The sequence below is a fragment of the Thunnus albacares genome, chromosome 9 (assembly GCF_914725855.1).
Source record: "Thunnus albacares chromosome 9, fThuAlb1.1, whole genome shotgun sequence".
Classification (NCBI taxonomy): Eukaryota; Metazoa; Chordata; class Actinopteri; order Scombriformes; family Scombridae; genus Thunnus; species Thunnus albacares.
In genome coordinates this window covers 16,323,226-16,349,654 of record NC_058114.1, presented here as the reverse complement: position 1 = coordinate 16,349,654, position 26,429 = coordinate 16,323,226, and the positions used below count along the sequence as shown (strand labels likewise).

General features: G+C 39.5%; 1 protein-coding gene across 3 annotated transcripts in view; it reads right to left on the bottom strand.

Annotated features, from left to right (window-relative positions):
• Positions 1-26,429, bottom strand: part of LOC122988585 (arf-GAP with coiled-coil, ANK repeat and PH domain-containing protein 2-like) — a 54,670-nt gene that overhangs the window by 11,484 nt on the left and 16,757 nt on the right. Inside the window, exons 3-17 of one of the 3 annotated variants that reach the window (XM_044360999.1) lie at positions 23,622-23,741; positions 22,823-22,876; positions 20,136-20,194; positions 18,719-18,902; positions 15,215-15,259; positions 15,030-15,125; positions 10,704-10,778; positions 9,091-9,102; positions 6,906-6,968; positions 3,712-3,824; positions 3,092-3,143; positions 2,139-2,239; positions 1,761-1,866; positions 982-1,190; positions 137-206 (exon numbers count right to left, since the gene is read on the bottom strand). In XM_044360999.1, coding sequence (XP_044216934.1) covers positions 137-206; positions 982-1,190; positions 1,761-1,866; positions 2,139-2,239; positions 3,092-3,143; positions 3,712-3,824; positions 6,906-6,968; positions 9,091-9,102; positions 10,704-10,778; positions 15,030-15,125; positions 15,215-15,259; positions 18,719-18,902; positions 20,136-20,194; positions 22,823-22,876; positions 23,622-23,741 — 1,359 coding nt within the window. The remainder of the gene's footprint in view (positions 1-136; positions 207-981; positions 1,191-1,760; positions 1,867-2,138; positions 2,240-3,091; positions 3,144-3,711; positions 3,825-6,905; positions 6,969-9,090; positions 9,103-10,703; positions 10,779-15,029; positions 15,126-15,214; positions 15,260-18,718; positions 18,903-20,135; positions 20,195-22,822; positions 22,877-23,621; positions 23,742-26,429) is intronic. The other 2 variants (XM_044361000.1, XM_044361001.1) reach the window with 2 other exon arrangements.

The following is a 26,429-nucleotide window of genomic DNA, read 5'->3' as shown; positions in this document are numbered from 1 at the left end:
AACATAACCATGGAACATGATAAATAGAAAATAAATCAGAAGAGTAATCAAATGTAGTGAAGGTAAAAGTAACTTTCAGTCTGTGTTGGGTGGTTTATGTACATTTGTTTATGTACATCAGCTTTCCCTCACTCACTTTAAGTAGTTCTGGCTCCCACGTATCCAAAGTCAAAGACCGGACCTTAGAGAAATGCACTCCCAGACTCCTGCAGAGAGGAAGGAAGCATTAAAAAAACTCATTATTCTTCGGTTGTCAGGCGGTTGTGAGGCTAAATGCTGGGAGGTCTTGAAGTCCATCCATACTTTACAACAGAGCGTAGTTAAGGTTTTAGCCATAAGACAGAATGTAGTTGTCAAATAAATGTGCAATACTCAGACAGCACTATACGTTACTAAGGTGCTGAACTACAGGGAAGGAAAAGATTTACAGATGTCAAACACCGAGTGATTTAATGAGTTATAATTACTTGAGGGTTTTTTTTTTAGGTTAGAGTGATGAATATGGCCTAAATCCCTCATGAGGATTTTTTTTAAATATGTAAGGCGTGGGAACTGACCTGACACTTGAATGTAAATTAAACTTGGTCTTAATTTTAATTAAATATTTTACCAAGTGTTTAAATCCATCACAACATCTCGAGCAGACTGGGTGTTCATAACTGTGAGTTTACATTTCACAAATCCCCAAAGATAAATACATGGTATTCACACTGTGGCCCTGAAGGAGATGATTTTCCATAAGTCAACATCCAATGGTTTTCAACTCAGAAAAGTTAAAGGTAAATACAGTTAAGCTTGTTGTGGAGAACAACAGCTGAAAACTAAAATGAATCTGCTGCGTTCCTGTAAAATGATAAATGAGTACATTAAATGTACTGATGTTGGTTTTCTGAGTTTACTTCTCCTCTCTGGAATATACCTCTTTAAATTGGCACTTTAATGTACACACTTAGAGTGTTACTAGACATCACAGTATTTTACCTGTGAATACCAGAGCACTGTATACAGAGGGTGATGCCCAGATTGATGCTGGCCCAGCGGGGGTCTGGTTGGCCACAGTCACAGCAGCAGGTGTTGCCTGGGATGGCCAGGACTTTCTGAAGGGCACTCTCTCCTTTCAGCGATTTCTCCTTCGGCTCCCCACCGGAGTCCAAACTCCCTGTTGATGTGGAAGATTTCCGGTCCAGCTTCTGACATGAGAGAAAGAGACAGGGAAATGCAGTCATGCCAAAGAATAATGGTAAAGAATCATTAAGAAGGGACAGAACGATGTGAGATGAGAAGCTTTATGCTTGTTGGGTGATTGGGGGCGCCGTAGCTGCAAACGGTAACGAGATGAATGAAGTGGAAAAATAAGCAGAACATTTGAATGTACACATGAGTAGAGCAAACGGAAATAAACATTAATAAACGTTTCAGCGTTAGGCTGTATTACAGAGGAATGTATAAAAAGTATGAATTATAAAAGTATGGATTATAAATATTAATGTGCTCAAAACATTTGATTACTTTGTGGTTTTCCTTTTAACACAGTTGGGCTTATTGTGTAGAACAGAAGCTGAAAAAACATATCTTGCTGTATTTCTAAGAGGTGACACAAAAAATACACAGATTTTGCTCATAGTTTATTTATTTCCCTGATTTTTTCCTGTCTAAAATTTTATGGCACTTCAATGCATATTATCTATGATTTATTTATTATCTCTGTATGTGAATCTTTCTAACCAGCCATTCAGTGTCACTGTGTTCGTTTTTTTTACCTCGCCGTCATCTCCCTTGTCACGGAAGGCGGTGGCGATGCTGTTCTGTACTGCTTTGATCCAGGCTTGTCGCAGCTTCTCCGAGTCTGCTTGCATCATACAGCTCCTGTTGGGACAAGTAGGTATCACACCGCTGCTGTCTGCTGAAGAGTGTGTGTGCGTGTGTGGAGGGGGGGGGGGGTGTGTGTAGGTGTGCATATTGTACATGTTTGTGTCTGAGCACATTGTAGGAGGTAGGTACACTACAACTCCACCTCCCTGCCTTCTTTTACATAATCCTGTGCTCATTAGACTGATAGAGAGGGATGTTTTAATGACTCAGAAGTGTGTGTATGTGTATGTGTGTGTGTGTGTGTGTGTGTGTGTGTGTGTACTTACTTGGTAGGTGACACCACCTCGAAACAGAAGCGACGCTCTATATCCTCACAATGTTTGACTGTACATAGCCTCAGGTCTTCTACCACCACTGTAGGGTTATCCTGAGGGAAAAGAACAGCAGCTTTGGTTAAACACAATAAACACCAAACAATTCCTCAATTCCTATTAAGTTGGAAAGCATAAACACAGCAAGAGTGGTTTTCCATACATCATGATAAGAGGTGTTGCTTGAAGTTCATCTGAACAGCAATAAGCACCTTTCACCTGCAGCTGTTCATCTAACCAGTTCACTATGGCTGAAACTTCTTTTGCAAATCAATCCATACAATGTTTAAAGCTTATTCACTGACAAAACAACCACCAAAAAATGTCCATATCTAAATGTTAACCATGCGTTTTTAAATCAAGCAGTCAGTTGGTCGCTAACCTTAACGAAGGTTAGCGACTAACTATGGTGATTTTTTTCATGGGTCGGTGTGGTTATTCCCTGCAATGAGAGCTAAGCAGAAATCAAGGCATGCCTCAGTGGGGCTTAAGTGTGCTGGCCAAATATGCTTAAATTAATGATATTTGACAATTTTTTTTCACTAATATGTCTTCCATACTATGCCAGTGGCAGTGAAAAGAAGAGCCTGATAAAGCTGCAAGCTGTCGTTGCCCAACTGCTCCTGAAATAATGCTAAAAATAATATGTGGCACTTAAGCAATAAACTAATATGGAACCTTTTTTCTTCAATTATACAATATAAATAAATGTATATATTATGCTATGTATGTAAAGCAATTTACACACAAAAACACATACACATACAGCTGTGGTTTATCCTTGGCTACTACTTGTACTACTTGAAGCGAAGGCATCCTGTTAAAAATACATGTTGGGATATTTGTGCTGGAGGGCAAACACATGCATATTTGATGGTGGTCGGTGTGCAAGGAGTCACTTGACATACCTTAAATTTCTTCTGGTAAACTAGCTGATTGTTTTGGATGGAGAACCAACGCCTGAAAGGAGATCACAAGTTCGTTAAAAAACAAAAAAACAAAGTCACATGCGATTGCCAGTGACGCTCCTAAAATAATACGCTTTGATATCCTTTTAGAGTGAATGAGAGAGAGAGAGAGAGAGCTGATGAATAGAGAAATTGATTTAGGAGGGATTGTGTGTCAGCTCAGAGCAGAGTGTATTTAAACACTGTAAAACATGTTGTATGAGAACTGCTTTTGTAAAAATTATTTTTTTTTTTTAGAAACAGAGGCATTAATTATTAATTTAATCTTTCAATTATGCTCTTTTTCTGGAGTTTTGTTGATTTTCACCTTGGAATACAATTATGCGAATTATGAAATAAATGGAGCTAAAATCGCAACCATAGTCTTTTCTGTATATGTGTTCTGGTTGGGAGTTGAGGGATATACATATATTGGAATATGTAATATAGGTCAAATTAAAAAGAAAGAGGTGACAGGATGGACTGACTGGATTTGTAACTAATCTATTACCTTTTCCTTCTAAATCTTGCACAATTATATTCTTCTGACCATCATAAAGGGAATTCCTTATTTGTCGTACCTATTCCATGTCTTAAAGGCGTTGCTGGCCCTCTTAAACAGATAACCCTCCATGGCGATGCCATTGTCTGCATCCACATTGTACTCCAGCTTGGTGTCGTCATTCGAGAAGTCCTGAACGAGACAATGATGGACAAGACAAAAAGGAGCAAGAGATGGAAAGGAAAGAGAAAAAAAGACAGAAACAGAAAAAGAAAAAAAACAATGACAGTGTTAAAATATTTTTTTCTACATAATCGTTTTTAAATCCTTTGGTGCAATTGATTTTTTTTTCTAGGGTCAAAAGTGACTTTGCACTTTCCCCCAAAATCACATAAGTCTATGTTGTGTTAAGTGACCTTGCACTGAGCAGCACTGCCCAGCTGCTGCTCACACTGACCTGAATAATGTTTCACACCAAGACAAGACAAGGCAAGATGGAAACAACAGATGTTTGCAGAGTTATAATCTATTTCAATAGATTATATGCATGCCCTAAGAAGGGGGATTAAATACACAGAACATCTAACCAAAGAGCGGAGAACCTTCTAATGTTGAGTTTTATTTATTGAGATTTGTCTTGAGGGTCTTGAGGCTTCAACATTGGCTTCACCTTCGCCTGTAGATTTTTTTCATTTTCAAACTTGTAGTCTTCAGCCCAAACTGCCGTTGTTATGTTAACAGGTCTTTATTGTAGAAAAACTACACTGACCAACAGCATTATAAAGTTTTTATTTGCTAGCCTAGGTCTGATATTGTCCTCCAAGGAGTTAAGTGAGCTTTCATGCATCCTTTCTCTGTCTCTTAACATCAACCTTAGAAAGCTCGTAGCTCATAGTAAAGCCTGCTGCTGTAACCCAACCTGGAGTGTTGTCATGGGACTGTCCCTGTGGCCAGACTAGCTTTAACTACCTGAACTGCTGCCACACTTTCCCAACTCCCTCCCAGCTTTTGCAGCTTCAAGTGACATTGAACACCATGATGCGTGCACGCTTGTGTGTGTGTGTGTGTGTGTGTGTGTGTGTGTGTGTGTGTGTGTGTGTGTGTGTGTGTCCTTGTGGAGTCAATTTACACCAAGTGTCACCGTCTCCTCAACCACATACATCTCAATATCCAGGTCTGTTGCTGCAATGAGCTGTGGATTCAGCTTCTCCGTTGTCCTTCTAGAAACATCCGGAGCCTTCCTCTGACTCTGACCATACTGATTCACCTCGTCCTCCGTTGTGAAACCAATTAGACACAGTGCTCTAATCAAAAAGGTTGTATAACCCCAACAATCAAATTAAAATGAGTTACAATCTTGAGAAGCAGTATTTATTTACTCTATGCGGTTAAAGTTTGACTTAGTGAAAGAGCTGTGCAGTTTCTTTACAAGCATATACGCTAACCATCATCTTGTCATTTGTTAGATGTTTATGACAAACTTTAAAATGTTTATTAACTATGCAGTAAAATCATATAGCATGTTTTGAGTCTGCAACCCTCTGATGGATTTAAACTACATTTAAATCCAAAACACTGAACAGACTACAGAATAAACAAAAACACACCACAGACAAAGCTATAGTGCACTAAGTGAAGTACGTCAACACTGATAGTTCTGTATGCTGACTGGAAATGACCTCAGTCATTCAGCAGGTGGTGACAATGACTACTATTTCCTGTTTTCTTGCTGGAAAGCAACCATGCTATAGATACACTTTGAGCAGACAGATTGGAAATATGAGGATTCTACATATTTCTATTCTCAGTGGAGGAAATTATGAAAGGTTCAGACATCATAACTACTGATATTTTGATTCCCTCTCTGAATACTAAGTGCTCTTTTCTTTGTTTGTGATGTTCCTCTGTGTGATGTGCCAGTTTCTTGAGTTGTATTTTAAACCCTTCCATGCAAATCCTATTTTCCTTTTCTGACAAAGTTTTTTTTTTGCCATTGAGGATGAAACTGCTCTCTCACTATACTCAAACATACAACATTGGAGGTAGTAGTTTGACCAAAAAACAAAAACGTAACTATTAAGTTTTCATCAGACACTTCAAGCGTGACCAACATGTGCTTCATCATAACTTCTCTAAGTATTTACTTCTATTGCATGACTGTACGTTGTATGTATTTGTGCAGAACGATCCTGTCTCATTGCCTGGACCTGGAAATGTAACCTGAGCAAGAGCTTGACAAGTTAAAGCCCCTCAGCCCTATGATACCATAGTTTAATACACACACACACACACACACAAACACAGAGGCAAATGCAATTTTCCAGTATGACATACACAGGGACAACTGGGGTTATTTTGGGTGCACAAGAGGAACAAATGTGTCTGTAAGCTTCTGTATACAAAGACAATGGAAAGTACTGTGTGGACATTCAACAAATCACCTCTTCCTAGAGGTAAGATAAAATAAACCTTGGCAGCCACACAACTCGCACAATTATCCCAATTACTAAAATCTTGTAGCTAACAATGTATCGAAAAAAGTCACTAATTCAATGTATAAATTAAAACCTCAACAAGCTTAGGCCAGGAAAACACAACATGAGCCACTTTGATGCATGTGTGAGTTTGCTCACACATGTACACACTCACACACACACAAGCACAAATATCCAAACAACCATAAACAATCCCATATTAAGACTGAGGCCATAGAACGAAACACATATAGCGCCACACTGCTGCTGTCATGTGAAAACCTTTCTGGTTCTCTTGTTTTAACTATGGGTTGAGAAATTTCTGTGACCAGTTGGGCCTGGGAAACCATTCTCAGTGTGTTCAAACAGGAAGTGGTAAAACTATCAGCAGGCTGTTTTTCTTAGTTATTGGCTGAAACATTTAAGAGACACAAGGTTTTCATCTGACAACAGAGATATGTTCGTATATTATCCATCGAGCCAAAAAGTGACAATCGACTGCAGAGCAGGAAAACACTCTGACATCACTCTGACAAACTGACATCAAACCAACAACCGGCGTACACCGTAGCAGACACTGGCATCAACAATGAGGCATAAAACATGCTGCATAATCAGGACACATCAACACTAATGCATGTCTAACACTTTAAAATGAAGATAGCAGACATGGGTCCAATCATCCACGCAACCACTGCAATGCAGTCTCTTAGTGTGTGCAGGAAAAGGAGAGGAGATGGAAGATGGTAGGGTTACAAAACAGAAGTCAGATAGTAATCGATGCGGTGACTCTACGTACGGAGCTCGACCTCCAAGCACAAAAGTTGCGGTAGTCTGGTAAAGAGTGGAGCTCCGTCACCTCCTAAAACGTCACACACAGCAAAAGAACAACACAGAGAGAAAAGAAATACGTACTTCCTGGCTGTAACAAGAGGAATTTTAGATATCATGGATGTGTCAAAATAAAAAAAATGGCATACACAGAAGAAAACGCTCACCCCGACGAAGCACGAATAATAACGCAGACTATTATATTCTATAAATAGCCATGGGCACAGAGACACAGTCAGGCGCATGGACACACACACACACACACACTCTGTCTTCATTTCTCAGTCTTAGGTTCACTCACCAGATACCAAACGTAGTGGAAACGGCTGAAAATCATCATTTTCCAACAATTATGTGGAGCATGCGCGACCTTGTATGTGTGTATGTGTGTGTGTGTGTTTCCCCGTGAGGCCAACGAGTCTTCGCTATCTCAAAGTCTCCATGTGTAGCATCTCAATGACAGTCTATCACTCTAAGCAGCGTAAGCTTGTCTTCTAAACAAACTCACGTCTCCTCCTCTCCTGTGGCTGTGTGTGTCTGTCAAAACTTTCGTCACAGCCTCTGCCGCTCCTCCTCCTGAGGCCTCACGCTCTAAAGCGAAGGTCACCTGTGTGTGTGTGTGTGTGTGTGTGTGTGTGTGTGTGAGAGAGAGTGTGTGTGTGTGTGTGTATCTGATGCTGGTATGACTGTTGGGTTAGAATAATCAAGTGGATCATGCAGAAGAGCTCAGGGCATCAAACATTTATACTGACTTGGCATACTTAGCTTCTCCCCTCACTCTCTCATTTGCCTCTCATGCATGTGTTACTAAACTAGCTTTAACCACGCTGTCTGTAACATCCGAAGCTTGCAGATGAATTGGGGAAAAAAGCATCAAGTATGTGCGACTATAAGATGTGAAAATATTCATGTCAGCGGCTCATCTCTGTCCCCTGTAGCACTGTGACACTGTCATGCCCTGTGGTCACAGTGCTGCTGCTGAATAATGCACACGAGCAGATAGAAAGCATACTAAACATAACTGCAGGACCCTGCTTCAACTCACATGAGGATGAAAAGTCTCATCAGTATAGTACAATGAGAAAAGAAGAGGTTTATGTCCAAACACAAATGAATTGGACAGAAATCTCTCCTATAAGTAAATCTCTCCAATATGTAAATTGATAGAAACAATTCAGCGATTTAGCAGATGGCTGGCTTTTAAATGTCACTTTCTGGCTCATCTCAGGATACACCACCCTCTCAGTAATGAGGATGACACAAAGAGTACATGACCTGCATCACAAAACAATGTGACTACTGCAATTAAACTTGTGTAGGAGGAGATTGATTTTGTAAATGTTGCTGCAAATGGTCCTTGTTTCTAAGGTTGATATAGGTTCATTAGATCAGTGTGAACTGAATATGAAATATACTATATTTAACTAGTATACGCAGTGTGGCAATGTAGTAGAGTAGTGCAATGGGTCAGAGAGCCTTGTAATCCAAAGCCACACACTCAATCCTTGCCAAAGTGTGCTCAGCAATAGATAAAAACAGCAAGATACTGAACCCCAAAACTGGGAGGGTGTTGCAGTCTTATATCTGATTCAATTGTATTTGGACACTTTGACCTGGGAAACTATAAAGATAAATATGCAAGTACAATTTGTTACATATTATACCCATATTGACGTCTATTTGCATGCTTCACTTCATTCATCTGGAAACCTTTGCAGAGTGAATGAAAAGAAATGTAATGAAGACTGTCCTGTCCTTGAGTAAGCCACTTCATTTGGTTTAACATCTGCAAAGAAATGAACTCAAGTGAGCACAAATCAAGCTGCATGAGTACAGCGTGGAGAATCATGTGCAATAAGGCACAATGGTATCAAAAACAGCCTTAATGTGATTAATGAATTGAAGTTAAACACACACTCACTGCAAAATGCAAAAGGACACACGTGACAACACAAATCTATTACACCGCATCTAATAACACATGTTAATAGTTTAATCTCGTGATGAACCAGCTCACTCGTCTCTCCACAAATAGCATGAGCTGCAGAAGTGGAGTCCAAGCAGTTACAGTAAAGTGTACGGTATCTATCCGACCATGCAGGCATGACACAGAGATAATAGTGAAGGGGAAAAGGAAGAGTAACACAGCTTACCTGCAGAGCAGCCTGAAGTGAGAAGAGGAAGAATAAGAGAGGAAAAAAAAGAAGAAGAAGAAGAAGAAGAGACAGTTGGTTAGGAGTGTGTATAAACAGCCGGGACAGAGAGAGCAGCAGGAGCGAGACAACATAAAAATAGCGTCTAGATAAACTGAGGGAGGGGAGGTGGAGGATAGGTGCTCAAGGACAAGTGGAAATTGGCACGCGTACCATCCGAGCAAGAGGGAAGAGAGATAGAGGACAGGAGAGGAAAAATTACAGAGAAGGCAGACGCAAAAATAAATAAATAAAAAATGGCAGAACATCAAAAGAAACCGCGGAAGAAGTACTCCTGGTAACATATTCGCACACAGTTGGAGACTGTCACTGACAGGCAGACAAATTAACAGAAGCTCAGCAGACAACAGCTGGATGTAGAACTGGCAGATGTTGTCTGGAGTTAATGATGCCGTGTGATGTACAATTAAAGCTAAGGGCAATTTACCACCCACATCCTACTTAACTCTTACTCTGCTGAAGGTTCATAGATTGATGTCCAAAATTTACAGAGACTTAGGGCTAACATGCTTATAAAAGATTAGGAAATATCAGTAAAATTAGAAGTGTAGGGGTACAAAATGCTCTGACAATTTTGAGTGACCTATTTCTGCTATTTTCTGTTCACCTTTCATTTCCTGCCAAAACATCTGGTGCACCCCGGTATGCTACACACCGTCACAGTATACATGTGATATATCAAAATAAATGTGACTCATTGCGTATATACTGTATAATGGTTGGCAGGGGTGCTGAGCACAGATGGGAGCTTACTGAAACCCAACCTTGTTTGTTTGGAAATGGGTTTCTGTCAGTTGTCAATAATGCATGGGCATGTGGCTGAGATCATCCTTAGAGATCACCTGACACCTGAAGACGGAGTACTACCTCCATTCATTCAAATGAGAAAATGTACAGTCAGTGGTTGAAATCAATAACAATAATCAAAACGCTCCCTTGGGCAGAATTGACTAAAAAAAAAATTGACCTACAATAAATTTCAATTACAGCTTAAATAGCCCGAAGTGATTAATAATTTTAAATTCAATTCCTTTTCATTACAAATAATTGATTTGTCTCTCTCCCAGCTCTAGCAGCGTAGTGTTCAGAGAGAGATCAGTGAAGTGAGCAGTGGTGAAGGTGAGGGACGTTGTGATTGTGGGAGAACCTGTCTGTGGGGTAGCAGGTAAGTCCTGCAAGATCTTGGCAGAGTGCTGTAGGTTTACTTTCAATGGAAAGAGGTCTGAGTGTAATAGAAAGGCTTTGTGAGCAGGAGCAAGACAATCTAACAGCCATAAAGTCACAACACGTACAAGATTGATACCCAAGCTCTGAGTAGCTCAGTCATGTTGGGCACACATTGAGTAAGTGAGTGTGTGTGTTTATGTTTGTGTGTTTTTCAGGTTGGTAAGCAGAGACGAGGAGGATTAAAATTGTCATCAATTATTTTCATTCACCTACTTATGTTGTGAATTGTGTGAGTACTATTTTAGTTTGCATGTGTTTCATACATTTGTATAAAACTGAGTGAAGATGGGACCATATTGTGAGTGTGTGTGTGTGTGTGTGTGTACCTTTTGCTGGATGGTGGAGTGCTTCTGCTCCATGTCTCTCTTCTCTTTGGCAGCATCCACTACCAGCTGGTCCAACTGCAAGAGACGGAACAACTGATTAGTCAAGCTTACACAACCACCTGGTCGCACGCAGTTCATTCAAATTAGCATACACCAACCTTGAAGGTCTCATTCAAGACAAAATATGAACTTGTTGCACTCTTGCTTTTGATTTAACTTACCATACAATTACAGAGAAAGCAGGTAAAAAGATTAAATGCTTGGCTATTAAAATGAAAAATATGTCTTTCAGCTGCACTTGAAAGGTGTATGTGAGTGGCTGTGCACTGATGCATCTTTATTTCTCTTTCCAATCTTGAGAGCATAAACGATTCCAGCAAATAAACAACTTTTCCATGGTTCAGATCGAGACAAACCATGCCTTCTCCTCTAAAACAAAATGGACTGTGCTACGGAGGCTTCATCATGTGTGAAATTGGATGAGGGATGATTGATTCTCCTCATCCCTGCGAGTAACCATCGCGTGTAGAGAGGCAAACAAAGGCTCTTTTGAGCAGAGAAGAAAGCAACAAATTAAAAAAAGGACTTCAGTGAAGTGCTGGAGGTCATAGCGTGATGCCGAAAATGTGCCAGCTTGCCTTAAAGCAGTGAAATTCAACGCAGTGCCTCTTGATATTTTGTTGTCTCAATGTGACCTAAATCAGCATGTGTCAAGCCCCCAACACAAAAGTATCAGTATCTGATTATAGCTCAATGACTGAGGGGAGAGAATGCAGAATACATGTGAATAAGGGGTGAAAAGGATTCATTTCAGTTAGCAAACTGCCAAAGTAAAGTGCTGTTTCTTTTATATATTTTATAAATAAGCTGTGGTTTGAAGAAATTCTCAATAGCTGTCATTAAGCCACCCCAGTGCTACTAAAAGCTACAATATTAACATGTAACTTCAACTGTTATTGAAATCTCAATACATTTGGATTTGTTCTACATTATGAGTGCATTTGTGAGCTTTGTCATACATGCATTTAAGTCATTGAATCCCTATAACTGGCATATTAGTTGTTTGGGCAAATACAATTGATTTGGGCTTCTGCCAGATTGGGTTTGCCACAGAATTGTAGGTCAGTCAGGCAAACTCATTACATGTTTACTGGGTTCATGATCTGCTTTTTAATGCCTGATGTGACTTTATAGACAAACAGTTACCACAACTTCAGGAAGGATGGCAATTCATACAAAGGAGTTACAGAGAAGCTACTTTCCCAAATGAGATAGAGGAGGGCGGGACCAGCATTTCACTTCCTTTCTGAAGGCGTAAACTGTTATATTGTAGCTTTTAACAGCTCCGATATTGTAGCTCAGATTTTCAGCAAAACAACATGCTGCTTATTAACTAAAACTCACTGTGCTTTCTTTCACATGACGTATTACTTTGGAGGAAACAATGAAAAAATATGCAGCTATCCGACAATTTCAAAGAAGAAGCAGCATATGAGGGAGCCAGGGCCTTTTGTTTTGTTTAGAGAGGAAATGGGTGGACGACACAGCGGCAGGCTGATAACATCAGATGGGAAATGTTTTCCCCTGTCGCACCATAACAACTAGTCCAGTCCAGTCCATGCCGTCTATCTGCTTGTATCTGTCCACAAACGTGTACATGTGTGTGTGTGTGTAGCCCTCAACATATTTTGTGACAGTGACTCACCTTACCTTTTACATCTTATCTATCTAACTGCGCAGCCTCAGACGTTTCATTTGCCTCTTTGTTGCCTACAGATCGCAGCAGCGCACTTTTTGGTCAATCACATGGCCTTCTGCTTAAATCTGCCCTGACATGTCACCATGATGTCAAGCTTTGTGATTCATGGAAAAGATACAAAACATCCCTCTGAATGAATATATTCATCCGACATGTGTGTTCAATCCTGAGGCAGCGTGTCATGGAAAGATTCAATCAGCACCATATTTTATATTTAGTAGAAGTCAAGCTGTTACCAAAAGCTCATGTGGAAAAAGCATCATATTTGACCTGAATCATAAAGCTGTCATGCAAACAGATTCAAAAAACGGAACTTCAGCAATCTCAGCTCATATGATTAACATCACCCTGGGTAATATTTCGCTGTTGAAGTGCCTTTTCATCCACCCTGTCATGAACTGGTGTCTGTACCTGCTTAGTAACTCATTCTCAAACAACCGCAGCGACATTATTGTAACAGTCTTTGGTTTTCCGCATCTATTGTGTGTAAAACGTCTTCCTATTTTTGTCGGACCACACTTTTTAACATCTCTGTGGTTCCCAGAGGTTGCTGTTCTTAAGCAAAACCAACAACACTGGTGGTAATATCATGCAAGACCGCAAAACACACCCTTAACACTTACACTTCTATCACTTATTCTCACCAAACCCAAGTTATAGAATAGATAAAGACCAAAATGTAGTAGCATTGTGTTGGTCTTTTAGTGTTAATTTTCCCACCCTTGATCACATTCTCATTGCCAGCATCAAGTCATATTATCAGACCTGTTGACAGCTCCTCCACACCTCCCTGCACAGCCTCTCCACCTTCTTCAGCTTCATGATGGAGAAAGGAAAAGAAATAATCCACAATCCTTTTGTCACTGCTTCCCACAGCTCGGATGCTGATCTTCCTCTCCTTTCAGTTTTGCACTTCTCCAAATTCAGTATGACGGAGTTATACTTCAGTTGTTCATCGGCTTGAGACCAACCCTTTATCTCTTTTTTTTTCCCTCCCTATTCAGGATCTCTCTTGTGCTTTCTTCACACAATCCTTGCTTTGCTCTTCTTCAGTCTTTTGAGTGTTGAAGCCACAGGTTTACAGTCCATGCCTTTCCATTCAGCTTCATTCACTTTTTGCTTTGGGAAGATTACATTCTGCCTCTTAACCCTTCCCAAAATCTGCTTTTGAAAATGGGTCCCGTCTGCCCCCTCCTCTTCCCCCCCCCCCACTCTTTAATTCTTTTCTTGAGAGATGGCTCCAACTTCAGAGCATGAGAGTTAGAAACCACACTCTTCTCTTCACTGCACTCAAATTTAGAGGGTCGCTGTCCTGACTCTTCAGATCTGACTTGCAAAATAATCTCTTTTTTTATCTTTCTCAAAGAAAAAAAAAAGCAGTTTGGTTCCTTTTTGCCAATCTTATGTTGGTTAACAAAAATCAGAAAAACATGTTTACAAAGTACACTTTTCTCCTCAGAAGTGGCATCTATCCTTCTGCTCCTCTTTAACTCATCACTCCTCGGATACACTCCTTCCTTCCTTGTCGTCCTCTCACTCAGCTGTTCTGCTGCTCCAGCCTCAGAGCCGCCGGTTTTATATTCCACAACTTGCAGCAGCAATCTTGGGTTTCTTTGCCGTGTTCCCTCAGCTGACTGTCAACCCTGTGAGACTGACTGTGGGAAAACCCTTTTCCAGCCCTCTAGCTGCTTTCTTCCTCATTCCTGCTAACTGTAACAGCAGCTCCACAGTGATTATCATCTTAAAGTCACACTTGGGCTGTGCTGTAGCTCAAAGGGAAGGCTCTGTTTATCAGAGGATGCACACGCAAGATAGGAATACAAACACATAGAGAAGAGAGAGGTCGTCTGGAGGTGAAGGCAGAAGGTCAAAGTGCAGTTTCGGTGCTTCCTAATTACGCCGGTGTAAACCCAGAACCACGTGTGTACAAACTAAGGATGCCAAAAGTTATATTCTAGAGACATCACCTGAAACAATCCCTCCAAACTATAAATGAGCCCTTGAACAGGAATGTTGTTTAGATAACCAAACAATATTGTCCTCGCCTACATAATGAAGAGTGTTTATCCGAGAAAGTGCACTTGGTATGTAAACTCCGCTTACAGTCATTCCGCTACTCCACTGAAATAGCTTTGTGTTTGCTTATGTTGAAGGAGTTTATACTGTATGTTGTCGAGGACCAGCACTGTGTATTTTTACAACAAGTAATTCAATTAAATTTAAAAGCAGGATGTGAATCTTTAAGCCATTTGAATTAATTTCCCAGAAGAGTTTAAACACCTTATAACAACAAACTCAAAACAGACAGATTATATAATATCTTGACAAATTGCACTGTAATAATCTCTTTTAATAGTTCAAAAATGCATTAAAAGCTGTTACTATAACACGTTTCTGGGTAGTGTAATGAGATGACATTGCACTCAGCTTTAATGCCATTTAAAACTAAAATAGATGACTGTGGAGCTGCTCCTGAGGCATTAGGTTTAGCTGACTGCCTTGATGCAGACAGTTACTGTATACATGTACGTGTGTGTGTATTCACGTGTGTATCCTGTAGGCTGTACCTGTCCTCCGAGCTGTTTCATAAGAGGCTGTAGTTCGCTGAAGAGGTCATAACCTTGGTGGAAGAATGTCAGGTGGGCGTACATGAAGGACAGCATCTGTGGAGACGACAGCGGTTATTCAGAGAACCGATAGGGCTGATGTCTCGGTCGTTTGATGTGTGAAGTAAAAAGTAAAGTACGCTTACAGATTTCAGGATTTCCGATCTTCTCTTGGATTGTAGAACATTTATCTGTGATGAACAAAAACAAAAGAAAGAAGGTCAATAAAGAAAAACCACCAAACTCGATGATACAAAACCTACAGTAACAATATCATTGCCAGAGAAAAATGCACAGAGAGTGGCAGAGGTGTAGAGTAAAAAAAATGACAAAAAAGACAAAGAAAGAATATAAGACAGAGGGAGAAATGAGGTAAGATATTAGAGATTAAACAAATAAACTGTTGCATGCATGAAATGAGTTGAACTGGGGCGCCCTGGTGATGTTTGATGCCCAGCTGAGAGACCCTCGTTGCATGTCACACCCCTCTTTCTTCCCTTGTTTCCTGTCTCGCTACACTGACTCTCAAATAAAGGCAAAATGGCCCCCGGAAAAAAAAGAAATGAGTTGAACTGAAGTTGAATAATCACATCATCACCCTCAAGTATTCCTTGACAGAAGTCCCTCATACTGGCACCAGGGGGAGCCCACCATCTCATGCTTGAGCAGGGATGTTGTTGTTGTAGTCTGTCTCACCTATCATCTAGAAAGCCTGCTGCACTGTACCCCGCTGTCTTCTGCTTTTTTTTGTGTGCGTGTGTGTTTGTGTGTGTGTGTGTGTGTGTGTGTGTGTAGCGGACTCTTCCTTCCTGCCAGAGCTAATTATCACTGTGCTGCTCATCTGATATGGAAAGGAAAGTTATCTTAGGTTACTATGTAGAGTAGAGATGAGTTATGTTGGGTTGTAAATACAGACTCTGATGCTCCATAGACTCATTGTGACTGACTGACTAATAAATGCTGTGTGACAGCAGAGTCACGGACTGGGTGTGGTGTGTGCATGTGGCTACAATGAAAGGCGGGAAAGGTTTCTGAATGAATTTCACACTAAGCCTCAAGCTCATGGATAAACCTGGGTCCAATAGTTTTACAGTTTTGCGTTTGGTAAAGGAGGGACACCACACACGCCCATCCAAATGGAAAACAAAAGTTCAAATCTGTGCGGTGACTTGCAATAATTTCATGGCTAGAGGTTGTAAGGCCCTCTTCCTTTGCAACGCTGACCACACATACACAGATGTAACGCCCACCCAGGGTAGGAAACTTATTTTTTCCATCTGCTAGCCACATTGACTAGTGCATGACAACTTTTACAAGCTCCTTGATTACAGTCAATTAGTAGTTTTGACTGGGGCAGCACCTCTAAAAAGGTGGTTGTTTTACTGGCAAAGTGCATTATGGTATTTACACACACACAACAACAACCACCACCAGAAAAAATTTACTAGCACTTGGCTGGTAATGGGTGGTAATTCCAGGGTTGTAGACTTGTTTAAGCAAGATTTAAAGCTTAAATTAGTCATTATTCAAGCGTGTGAAATTTCTGGTCTGTTAAGTTTTGTAGAAAACCGCTGCCGTTTAGGAATGAACTGTGCTTCTGCTTTTCACTTTTATGTGTGTTCAGAGTTTAGACATTGGTGTGTGTGTGTGTCAGCGGTTATGACATATTGGTTAGGGTGAAACCAGATGGCTGTATTATCTGTTTTACTGCATATTGTCTTCGCTCATCTTATTACATTTTGCATGTTGGTTTTTTCTAAGCTTGACCCGACAGTCAATAAAGCGAACCCAGAAGTTTAAAAGTTTAGCATTTTATGATCCTGTGCTACGTGGCACAGCGGGGTAAAAGAAACATGCTCCATTCTTAAAATGTCATGAATGCAAGTCTGGCTTACAACCTCTCTCATATATTTTCCTCTCCCTCTACCATCTTGAACGTCACTGTAAACTGTGTACTGTATAATTAAGCAAAAATGCCACAAAAACAATCTAAAAAGAACAAAAAAAATAAAACTCAAGTGTTTCCTGCGAGCGCAGATGCAGAAGTTAGCTGCTTTTTAAAAGTGCTGACAGCGCTACCCAATTGTGAAACTTTGAAAGAGACCCATTTAAATCAGCTGTGTTAGCTGCTGGGCTTATAGATTTCCTATAAGCAGACTAACAGGCAAGATAAAAACTCAACTAATTTCTCACAGCAAGGCCTCATTTTATGAGAGAGCAATTATGCAATGGGCCATTGGAGCAGACTGCCAGACCTATTTTAAAACCTGCATTTGGGGTTTCTTTTTTTTTTTTTAAATTTAAGAGCATACAGCAATGTCTGTTCCTTTGGAGACAGATTCAACGACAGAGCTGGCAGCTGTCTTATCAGAAAGCATGAAGTGTTTGACAGCGCTAATGTGGCCGAAGGGAGACCAAGGGCTCAGATGATGTATTCAAAGATACATGAGCTGTGAGGCTTGGACAAAAAAAAACAAAAACAAGAAAAGCTGTGGAATCAATTGGACCTCAAGGTCTTTTCAGGGTACAGGATGAAGGAAAACAATTACACAGTCATTCACTACAGCGAGGATGATTCGATCTCTAAAAAGAAAACTATTTTGCAAGCAAACATTTTAAGATATCACATTACTGAAATGGAAAATCATGACTCATAGTTTTTCCTCAAATGTTGGATATCATGGAGCAGGACTCTTCATACTGTTAGATTTGAGGTATTTTAAATAGTGCATAAAAATCTTTTTTAGTTGTTCTCATGTGTACTTCCTCTTTCTGCTTTCTTCCTCTTCCATGTTCTCAAATGATGACAATACTTAAAAATATAAATAAGTTCTCTTCCATGATGCTACATTAAACGTGATGGTTAATTGGTCACTCAATGTGCAAAATTTTGGAACTGACCATAACTTATAAAACATTAAGATCTACAAGTTAAGGATTCTTCAAGAGGCCAATAAAGTATACACCACTGTCTACTATCATATCAGAGTCACTATCTTATCTACATTTATTTAGGCTTTCCCAATCAAGAATCATTACTACTACTACTACCTACTTTTACTACTATTGCTAGTCCTGTTGTCACCACTACAACTACACTAACTGATGTAATTGCTACTCTCTGTGTCCTGTTAACGAATCTGCTGCTACATTTATTTTTGAGCTAAATTCACTATGATCTGGAGACTGCAACATGACAGATGGATGAATTTTGGATTCAACAGAATCAAACACAGCTGTGGTTCATTCTTCTCGGTGCCACATCAGCATTTTCAACCTGAGTGTATAAAGTTTCATTTCCAACTCCATGTTTGCTATGACGCATAGTGAAAAATCATATTTGACAGCATGTAGCTCAGCATTTCCTTTTAGCTGAATCTCAGTAATCTATTGCTATATATAGTCCTGTTGAAAACTATCACTTTTGAAAAGGCTGTATTGTGTAATGGGCAGGACGATATGGACACATATGAGATATGCATTCACTGTAATATGGACACAGCTTTTCTACTTTCTGTTTTTCAGCATGTTTTAAGCATACAGTACATTTACATGAAGCTATATACTGACATACTACTATCAATAATCTTATAGACCACTTAGAATTTTAAAAAATGCTACAATTTAAATCCTTTAGTAAGCCGTCGTACCTGTAAAACGTAGTCGAGGACGATGTGTCTGAAACATTTGCGTGTGGCAGTGAGGATGTTGGTGGCCTCCTCCACTTCATGCTGCTTGTTGCGGGGAGCCTGGGCATTCTTGATGAGCGCAGCCTCCTTTTCCTCGCTCACTTTATCAAATTGCTTCTTAGCTTCTTTGAACTTACGTAGGTCACTGGCAACAGAGAGGACAAAGCTTTATTAAGACAAACACAGAAAGTATTTTCTTTAATACTTTAATAAGGTATTTATTAAAAGTGTGGAGGTATAAATCAGGACGTCAAGCGCAGTAAAGAAAGTGTAACAGTACATCAGCTATGAATTAAACTGATTAAACTGTTAAATCACTAATCTTGAATCAACTGACTACTTCTATTAAAATATGTCTTGATTCTTGAGCTGACTGGAACAACTCTGAGATGTTGCCACAAATATAGAAAGTAGTACAATAGCATTTTGACACTGTGTAGGGATAAAGTTTCATGGGTTTCAACAAACCTCCTGGACCAAGGCAAAATAAATTATGTCCCTTTGTTTTCAACAATCTTAAGAGGTGAAAGGTGGAATGTTAAAGGAAGCGAAGTTATCTCTGGTTATGAGGCAACACAAACAAGCTGAGGTAACAGGAACACAGAGGGGTCAAAGGTGATTTAATTCAGCTGGAAATACAAGAAGGTTAAAAAACAAACAAAATGATTTAGGTCTTGTGTATGCTAATGAGGCTGTGTCAGTGGAAGTGACTGGGCGGTGCCACTTAGTTAGAGGAAGAGGTCAAAGTACAAGATCTCTGGTGTGTTTAGCCTAAGTGAGATTAAGTCATATTTGAGTGCACCAAGGTAGTGAGAACTTATTAGGGAACATGTGTCCCAGCTTTCTCTGACAAGCATGGGTGCCGATGATGTGGGTGTTTAGCCCTGGTGTGCCACGGGCAAAAACTGCTAATCCTTCATAATGAAGTAAACCAGAAGCCCACACTGCTTCCTGCACTTGAACAAGCCATCTGGAATTCAGTGCTATTTTTAGGAGGCCTTAAAGAGGAAAATATAAAGTCTGGACCTCAAGTAAATATTATTATATATACACTAATATAATTTTGTGTCCTCATATGCCCTGCATGAATCATCTGCACATCAGATATGCCATATCTCTTCTACTTCAGCTTCTACTTTATATTCATAATTTTAAGGGGATGCTTTCTCTGCTGCACATCTATTATACATGGGTTTGATTTGCAAGTACTGTATATTATATTCACCTTAAATATGTTCCTCATTTTAAGCGGATCTGGAAGTATGAGTAAAATGTAAACTGCTGTGACTGTTTCTCACAGAGAGATGGCGCAATAAGTAAATTCAGGCCATTCAGAGGTATAAACAGCTTTATCCATCTTTATTCACTTAATACTCACTCTTTGACAAATGTTTGAAGCTGGGTCTTGATTGATCTCTGGGCCTGATCGAATAATATCTGTGAAGAAAGAAAGAAAAAATCATTGCTCCTTTCTGTTTGGCAAAAGACTCGTTAGTTGAACAACTTCAGTGTTAAACATCAACAAGAAAGCAACGAAAAGCTGAAACTGTAAATGTATTCATTTTCCAGGCCAAAGAATATTGCAAGTCAGCATTCTGTACTTCTGTTTAGGAGGATTTTGTTAACATCACAGGGTGCAATTAAGCAGCTAAACTTACATAAACAAGCTGACTTTGTAAACTCCCCTCATAAAGAAACACACAAGAAATGACGTAATTTGCTTATTCTCAGTAATGAGTCATAACCTTATTAACCTGCATGCTTCCTTAAAAATGAGCAACCCAGCAAAAAAACCCCAGCACAAACACTTCTCCCTGAAAACGGTTTCAGTGCAATTTCGTAGCCAGACAAGACAATATGAGCAGTGTGGCTGCGAGAGGCTACCAGTGACAAACAGATTGAGCACTGTGTTTGAGTGTATCATGTGCTGAAAGATCGCTGAGTGGCAAAAAAAACCTATCTGACAGTCAGCTGACATGACCACAGTTTGCACTGTTGAGTCACAGTCTCAGGCCTGCAATGTGGCCTGAGGGGACTTGTTGAAGAAAGACTCCACTGTTTGGATCATTGTACCTTGTCCCCCTTTGCCGCTCCTTTGGAATTTCAGATACTCGTGAAGAATGCATTTATCTCATCTTCACTAACCAGGAAGCTGGAAGCAACGTCATCTTCAGAACTCAAATCTCGACAAAACCGGAGAAAACTTCCCATTGAAAGGATAAACGTGTGATACTGTCAACTAAATGTGAGATTTAATCCTTATTCCCTCAAACTCCATCCCATAACACATTCAGCTTTAACAGGTACATTAAAACGTTAAATATATCAGTATCAAAGCATGAAGTTTGTGAGAAAAATGTCAATAAAACTGAGGTACTCTTGAGGAGTTTGTAAGGGACTGGTCACCAATAGCAATAGAGTTATTGCTAAGTATGGAGGTAACGAATATAACAGTTTAATTACATACAAATGCAAATTTTATAAATGCACCAGGTTGTGAATACTGCTGATTTTTGTTTTTTTTTTCTTTCTGTATTTGTGTTTGCTCTTGTGTCGTGGTTTTTGGTATATCTTGTCTTAATTGTAGGTCTTTGTAATGATGTTGTAGAAAATTAATAAAAAAAAATAAAACTGCCTTTGATATTTTGCAGTAAGAGTAGCAATTAGGAATGTGCATCCTCAGCCCTTTTCCATGGTAGGTAAAGAAGAGATGTAATTAACAACATGCATAATTACTGTGACACTTCAATAGAGCAGAGCCTTCATTAACGTTATTAATTACACCTGAGCCTTTCCTGCTATTACCAGTCAAAATGTCTGCCATGAAAATCACATTTAAATGTACCTTTATCAAGTTTATGATCAAAACAATACATTTTGGGACACAGAGGTGGTGCAGGGGTAACGTTCATCCACCACCACAAAGACCTGGGGTTTAATTCTACTTCTAGCTTGGCTGTTTGTTCTAACAAATATTTCACAGTGAGATGCTAGCTGGGAACATACTCTGAACATGCTACTCAGAGATAATGGTAACAAGACAACGGGGATGGAGAAGAACTTTCACTGCAGAGGGAGAGCCTCCAGCTCACCCTGTAGTTTCTTTCTGTGTTTCAGGGAGTCTTCCAAGACATTAATGAGAGGACAAACAGAAGAAAGTTGTGTCTCTATTTTTAAACGTCAGTGTCATGCTTACCAGAGACGGACAACTGAGGAAGCTAATGAGGGGACACTGGTAAAGAACAGCCACATAATCACAACTGTCCTGAGCTCCTACAAGAGTTTCATGAGGGACAAAGGATGATGAAACTCCAAATACCAGGGGTTACAGTGTTATGTTTATGCATCGCCCAACATTTAGGTGCAGTTAACTGTAAAACCTGCGAGGCCGACAGAACACCAGCATTACTCTGACTGAAGCCTAGAGAGCGTCTTCCTTGTATTTCAGCTGCGTCCGGGAAAACCTTGTCATAAATAGCTGACCATGACTTTGTTTACCTCTGTAACGCGTGATTTATTCCAGCAGATAAACACTTCAACATGGGAGACAGAGCGGCTTTCACGAGACAGGAATCACTTCTCTACATCATGGACTTTATGTAATGCGGGCAAGTAATTTTTGCTTGAAGTGATAAGAAATCCCAAAACTATGTTGATATTTGAGTCATGGTTAAAGAATGGGGAGGTGGGGCTGGATTTTCAACAACACCCTATTTCACATTTTTACAGTAATACAAAAATCCTACAAAGAAGCTACTTATAGCCATGTTTTTTACTTCTGAATAGTCCCACTAAGACAGCTGAGGGTTATTACTAAGTCCCTATAAAGCATTTCTTATACACTTTCCCCTTCATTTCATAAAATCACTGGCCATCCATTAAAAGACCCATTTACTCTTCCTTCTAGTCTGCTGTTGTCCTTCCCAGCAGTAAATAAAATTCTGACAGTAACAAGCTGTTTCGGACTGTCATCCCAGCTGAGTTTTATAATCACCCAGCTGTCAAGGGGGAAAAAAAAAAAAAAAAAGACTATACATCCGGTTTCACATGGCAGTGATAGCATACCGTGTGATAGTTGATCATCTCCTGCAGGCTCTCAGCAAACTTTGTGAGACTGGACTGTGGAGAGAAAAAAAAAAAGAGAGGGACAAGAGTGAGGCAAGCAGAGCGAGACACACAAGACTAATGATAACCAGCTAGCACCACGTAGGCTCCTAATATAACAGTAAAAAACAAATAACCGGAAGTGGATGGATGAAATGCAAATTTTCTACATAAAAAAAAAAAATACTACATCACTGACAAACTCAAGGAAACTGTGGTCTTTTTGGAGACACAATAGCACTTTTGGAAAGAATTTCTTTGGTTAGTGTATTCTCTCCAAATACACGCAGTGGCTGGACTTCAAACCCAAGGGAGAGGCACTGAGCAAAATACACAAAGGCAGACAGGAAGTGCTTGCCTCGCCATGCAAAATTCATATGAGAAAACAAAACAAAACAAAGCATCTGACCTCCGTAAGACCCCAGTGGACATTACAAGGTTTTACTGTGACTCATTTTTGAAACTTGGATTTAATCTGGTAATGTCATCAAGGATGAAAACACTCAGGAGAGACAACAAGCGAGTGCGTGCAAACAGAGAGGAAGTAGAGGCCTCTAAACATCCAGGAATCTAAGAAGAAGTCAGTCATGTTTATTATGCTGTACCGTGTCAAACTTTTATTGGCTTTTTATTTGACTTTTATTTAATAGCATGAAATTATATCGAATATTGAATATTACTTTAAAAATGTCAAGAGGCCCATCCTTCCACACATCCGCAAAACCGGAATCTGATCGAGCCAGATTATTTTTTTGCTTACCTCGATGACCTCATCTTTGGTGGACTGTTGGGCTAGCTCCCGGATCCCGCTAACAAACTGCTTGTTGGCTGCGTTGTATGCTTTTCCTGCATCAATCATCCCAATACACAACTTCACCAACTACAAAAAGAAAGAATGGAGAGAGCAAAGAGGGAGAAAACACAGCGGAGAGAGAGAGATAACACTTGAGTGAGTATAAACTAGAAACAGTGCGTGTCATTCCTTCGGGGCATTCTCTCTTATTAAAAACACTTGAACTGCTGAAAATAGATTAAGGAATCGTAGATTTGGTGGAATTCGGTGCTGCAGAATATAAGACAAACACTGAAAAACAAGATGCTTAGTCTGTTTCTTGTTAATTAACAACAGGCACTTCTTTCCCTTCTGACTCATTGGGGGCAAAGATAATTCCAGGTTATGTAAACTCACAAACAAACCCTGGCCGTTCTCCATCCACTCCCACACAGGAGATGACACAGAGCCTGAATGTGCCTCTGCAGCCAAAACAGCAAAAAAAAAAAAACCCTTTGCTTTGAATTTACAATGCAGATTTAAAGCAATTTCCTTAATTGATCAGGAAATAAGCAATAACATCTTGTGTTGTTGTGAGGAAAAATGCTTGTTTTTCCTCCAGAAATCTTTATTTATACAACTTTCAATGGGTATTTTTCGCAAGACTCAATAAAATTAGATATTTTTTAAATAATTAATTAAAACACAAGTAAATTATTTGAGTTAAAATTAAACTAAATATTCATTTAAATATAAATATAACACAAAATACTGATTTTTCGCATTTTAGCAACAAATACATTTAGACTCAAACATATAATCGTCTTAGTCACAGATTTCAGAAGGTAAAAAGTAACTTTTGTGACCCATTAGGTGCTTGATCTTTATGTTAGTAATTATTATGTGTAAGCAGGTTTTGACGATGAGGACAGAGATCCTTTATATATACACATACACACACATACTAACACCTACACACACACACACACAAAATTTCCTCTATGCTCTCATTTACATAAGATATTTTTATGTTTTTTTTTTCGGTCTCACTTGTCATCCCAAACAATCTCTTCTTAATGCATCTTTTTCTATCATTCTCTCTTGCTTTTGCGGTAAGATGAGAAGTAAAGCTTTTTTTTATAACCTTTTTGGTTTAAGCAACACAAGTCAGAACAAGTTAACTATTAAATTCATAAAAGATTCTACTACCACTGCGTTTCTCCACTGCGCCTGTACATGCTCTGTAAGATGCATATTTATAGTTTGCTGTTTGTTAAACTTGAGCTTGTGGATTTTTTTTGTTTATTGGTTTGATCGGTAAATAATTCCTCAAAGAAATCTCTCAGGTTTGCATTGAGCTATTTCATTGTTATTACTGTAGTTTTAAACTCAGAATAAAATGAACCCTTTATACCAGACGAGGAATGCTTTTTTAAAGCAAATTGTACCCCAGTTCAATTAAATCTGATCTTGATCAAACCTGGTAACAGAACATCCAAAACATCAGCTATAAGACACATGAGAGCAGGTGTTACAGCCTCCAGTCAGTTAACACACTATCTCGGGTCCTGTCAAAAGGGGATTTATTATTGGCCCTGTTTAAAGTGTTTTACTTTCGATTTAACTTTTCTCTGTGTGTAGAGGTGTGGCAGCTGAAAGGCTCCGAGAAAGTTGAACTCTGGCCCCTCGTCTCTCAACTCCACCCATCAACACGTCCACACAGAGGAGGCTCACCCATAGAGGGAGAGGACGTTGCTCCTCCTCTATTTTTGAGAGGCAAGAGGGAGATTTAAATATATTAAAAAAAAACTAAATGGTTGAAATAAACCATGAGCAAATCTCAGTATCATTTATAAAATATTTTTTCTCTCTTCTTTGGAAAAAATCCATTATTGAAATTCTGATTAAAATACTTTGACAGCAACACCTGCAGGGCAGAGCGGAAGGGGCGATGTGTGTGAAGCAGTGAGAGGAGAGCAGAGGACGAAGGTCTCCTGCTGTCCTCCTCAGGGCGGGATCTCTTTTATCAATGTAATGTACTTCATGTTTTTCCATGCTAATCTATGATTGGCCAAAACACCTAAAATGACGCTCCAATGGTGGACATTCTCCCAAATCACTTCAACAACCAGGCTACAATATTGACATTGCATTGGTCCAATTCATCTTCAACTCTCTACCACTGTATGCCGTAAAGCCATAGAGATTCATACAGTAGAATATTAGAAAAGAGATTATAATATGCAACATTTTAAACTACTTTTGAACACATTTTATTTAGGCCTTTTCAACAGAGTTTCCCATTTTCAGATTTTCGTTTCCCTTTTTTAAAAAAAAAAAAATAGAGCAGTAGATAGCTACTTGCGTTAGCCAACGCAACAGTTAGACCCATTGTGTGCGGTGGCCCAATGTGCTGCTACTCTGAAGTGAACTCTTAACAATAGAAAGTAAAAGTAATTTAAATGAATGAATAAATTGAATGCTTGTTTGTCATTGTTGCTAATAATATCAGACTGGTTAACCAGCAGCCACAAAAGTTCTGTTAACAAACAAACAAGATGACCAACAGCCACAAATGGATGTTATGACATGAATACTTCATCTCCACAAAAGAAAGAAGATGACATCAGATAACATGAGTCAGATACAGCTTCACTCTCTCTGTCTCTTTGGTCGCTAATTTCATCTTTGATGGTTAAATGTCTCTGTGGCTGTTATGTGAATTTATCTCCTTAACAAGAATGCAGCAGAGATCATAGAACGTGCTGTGGGTAGTTTACTGGACACTGAAGCTGT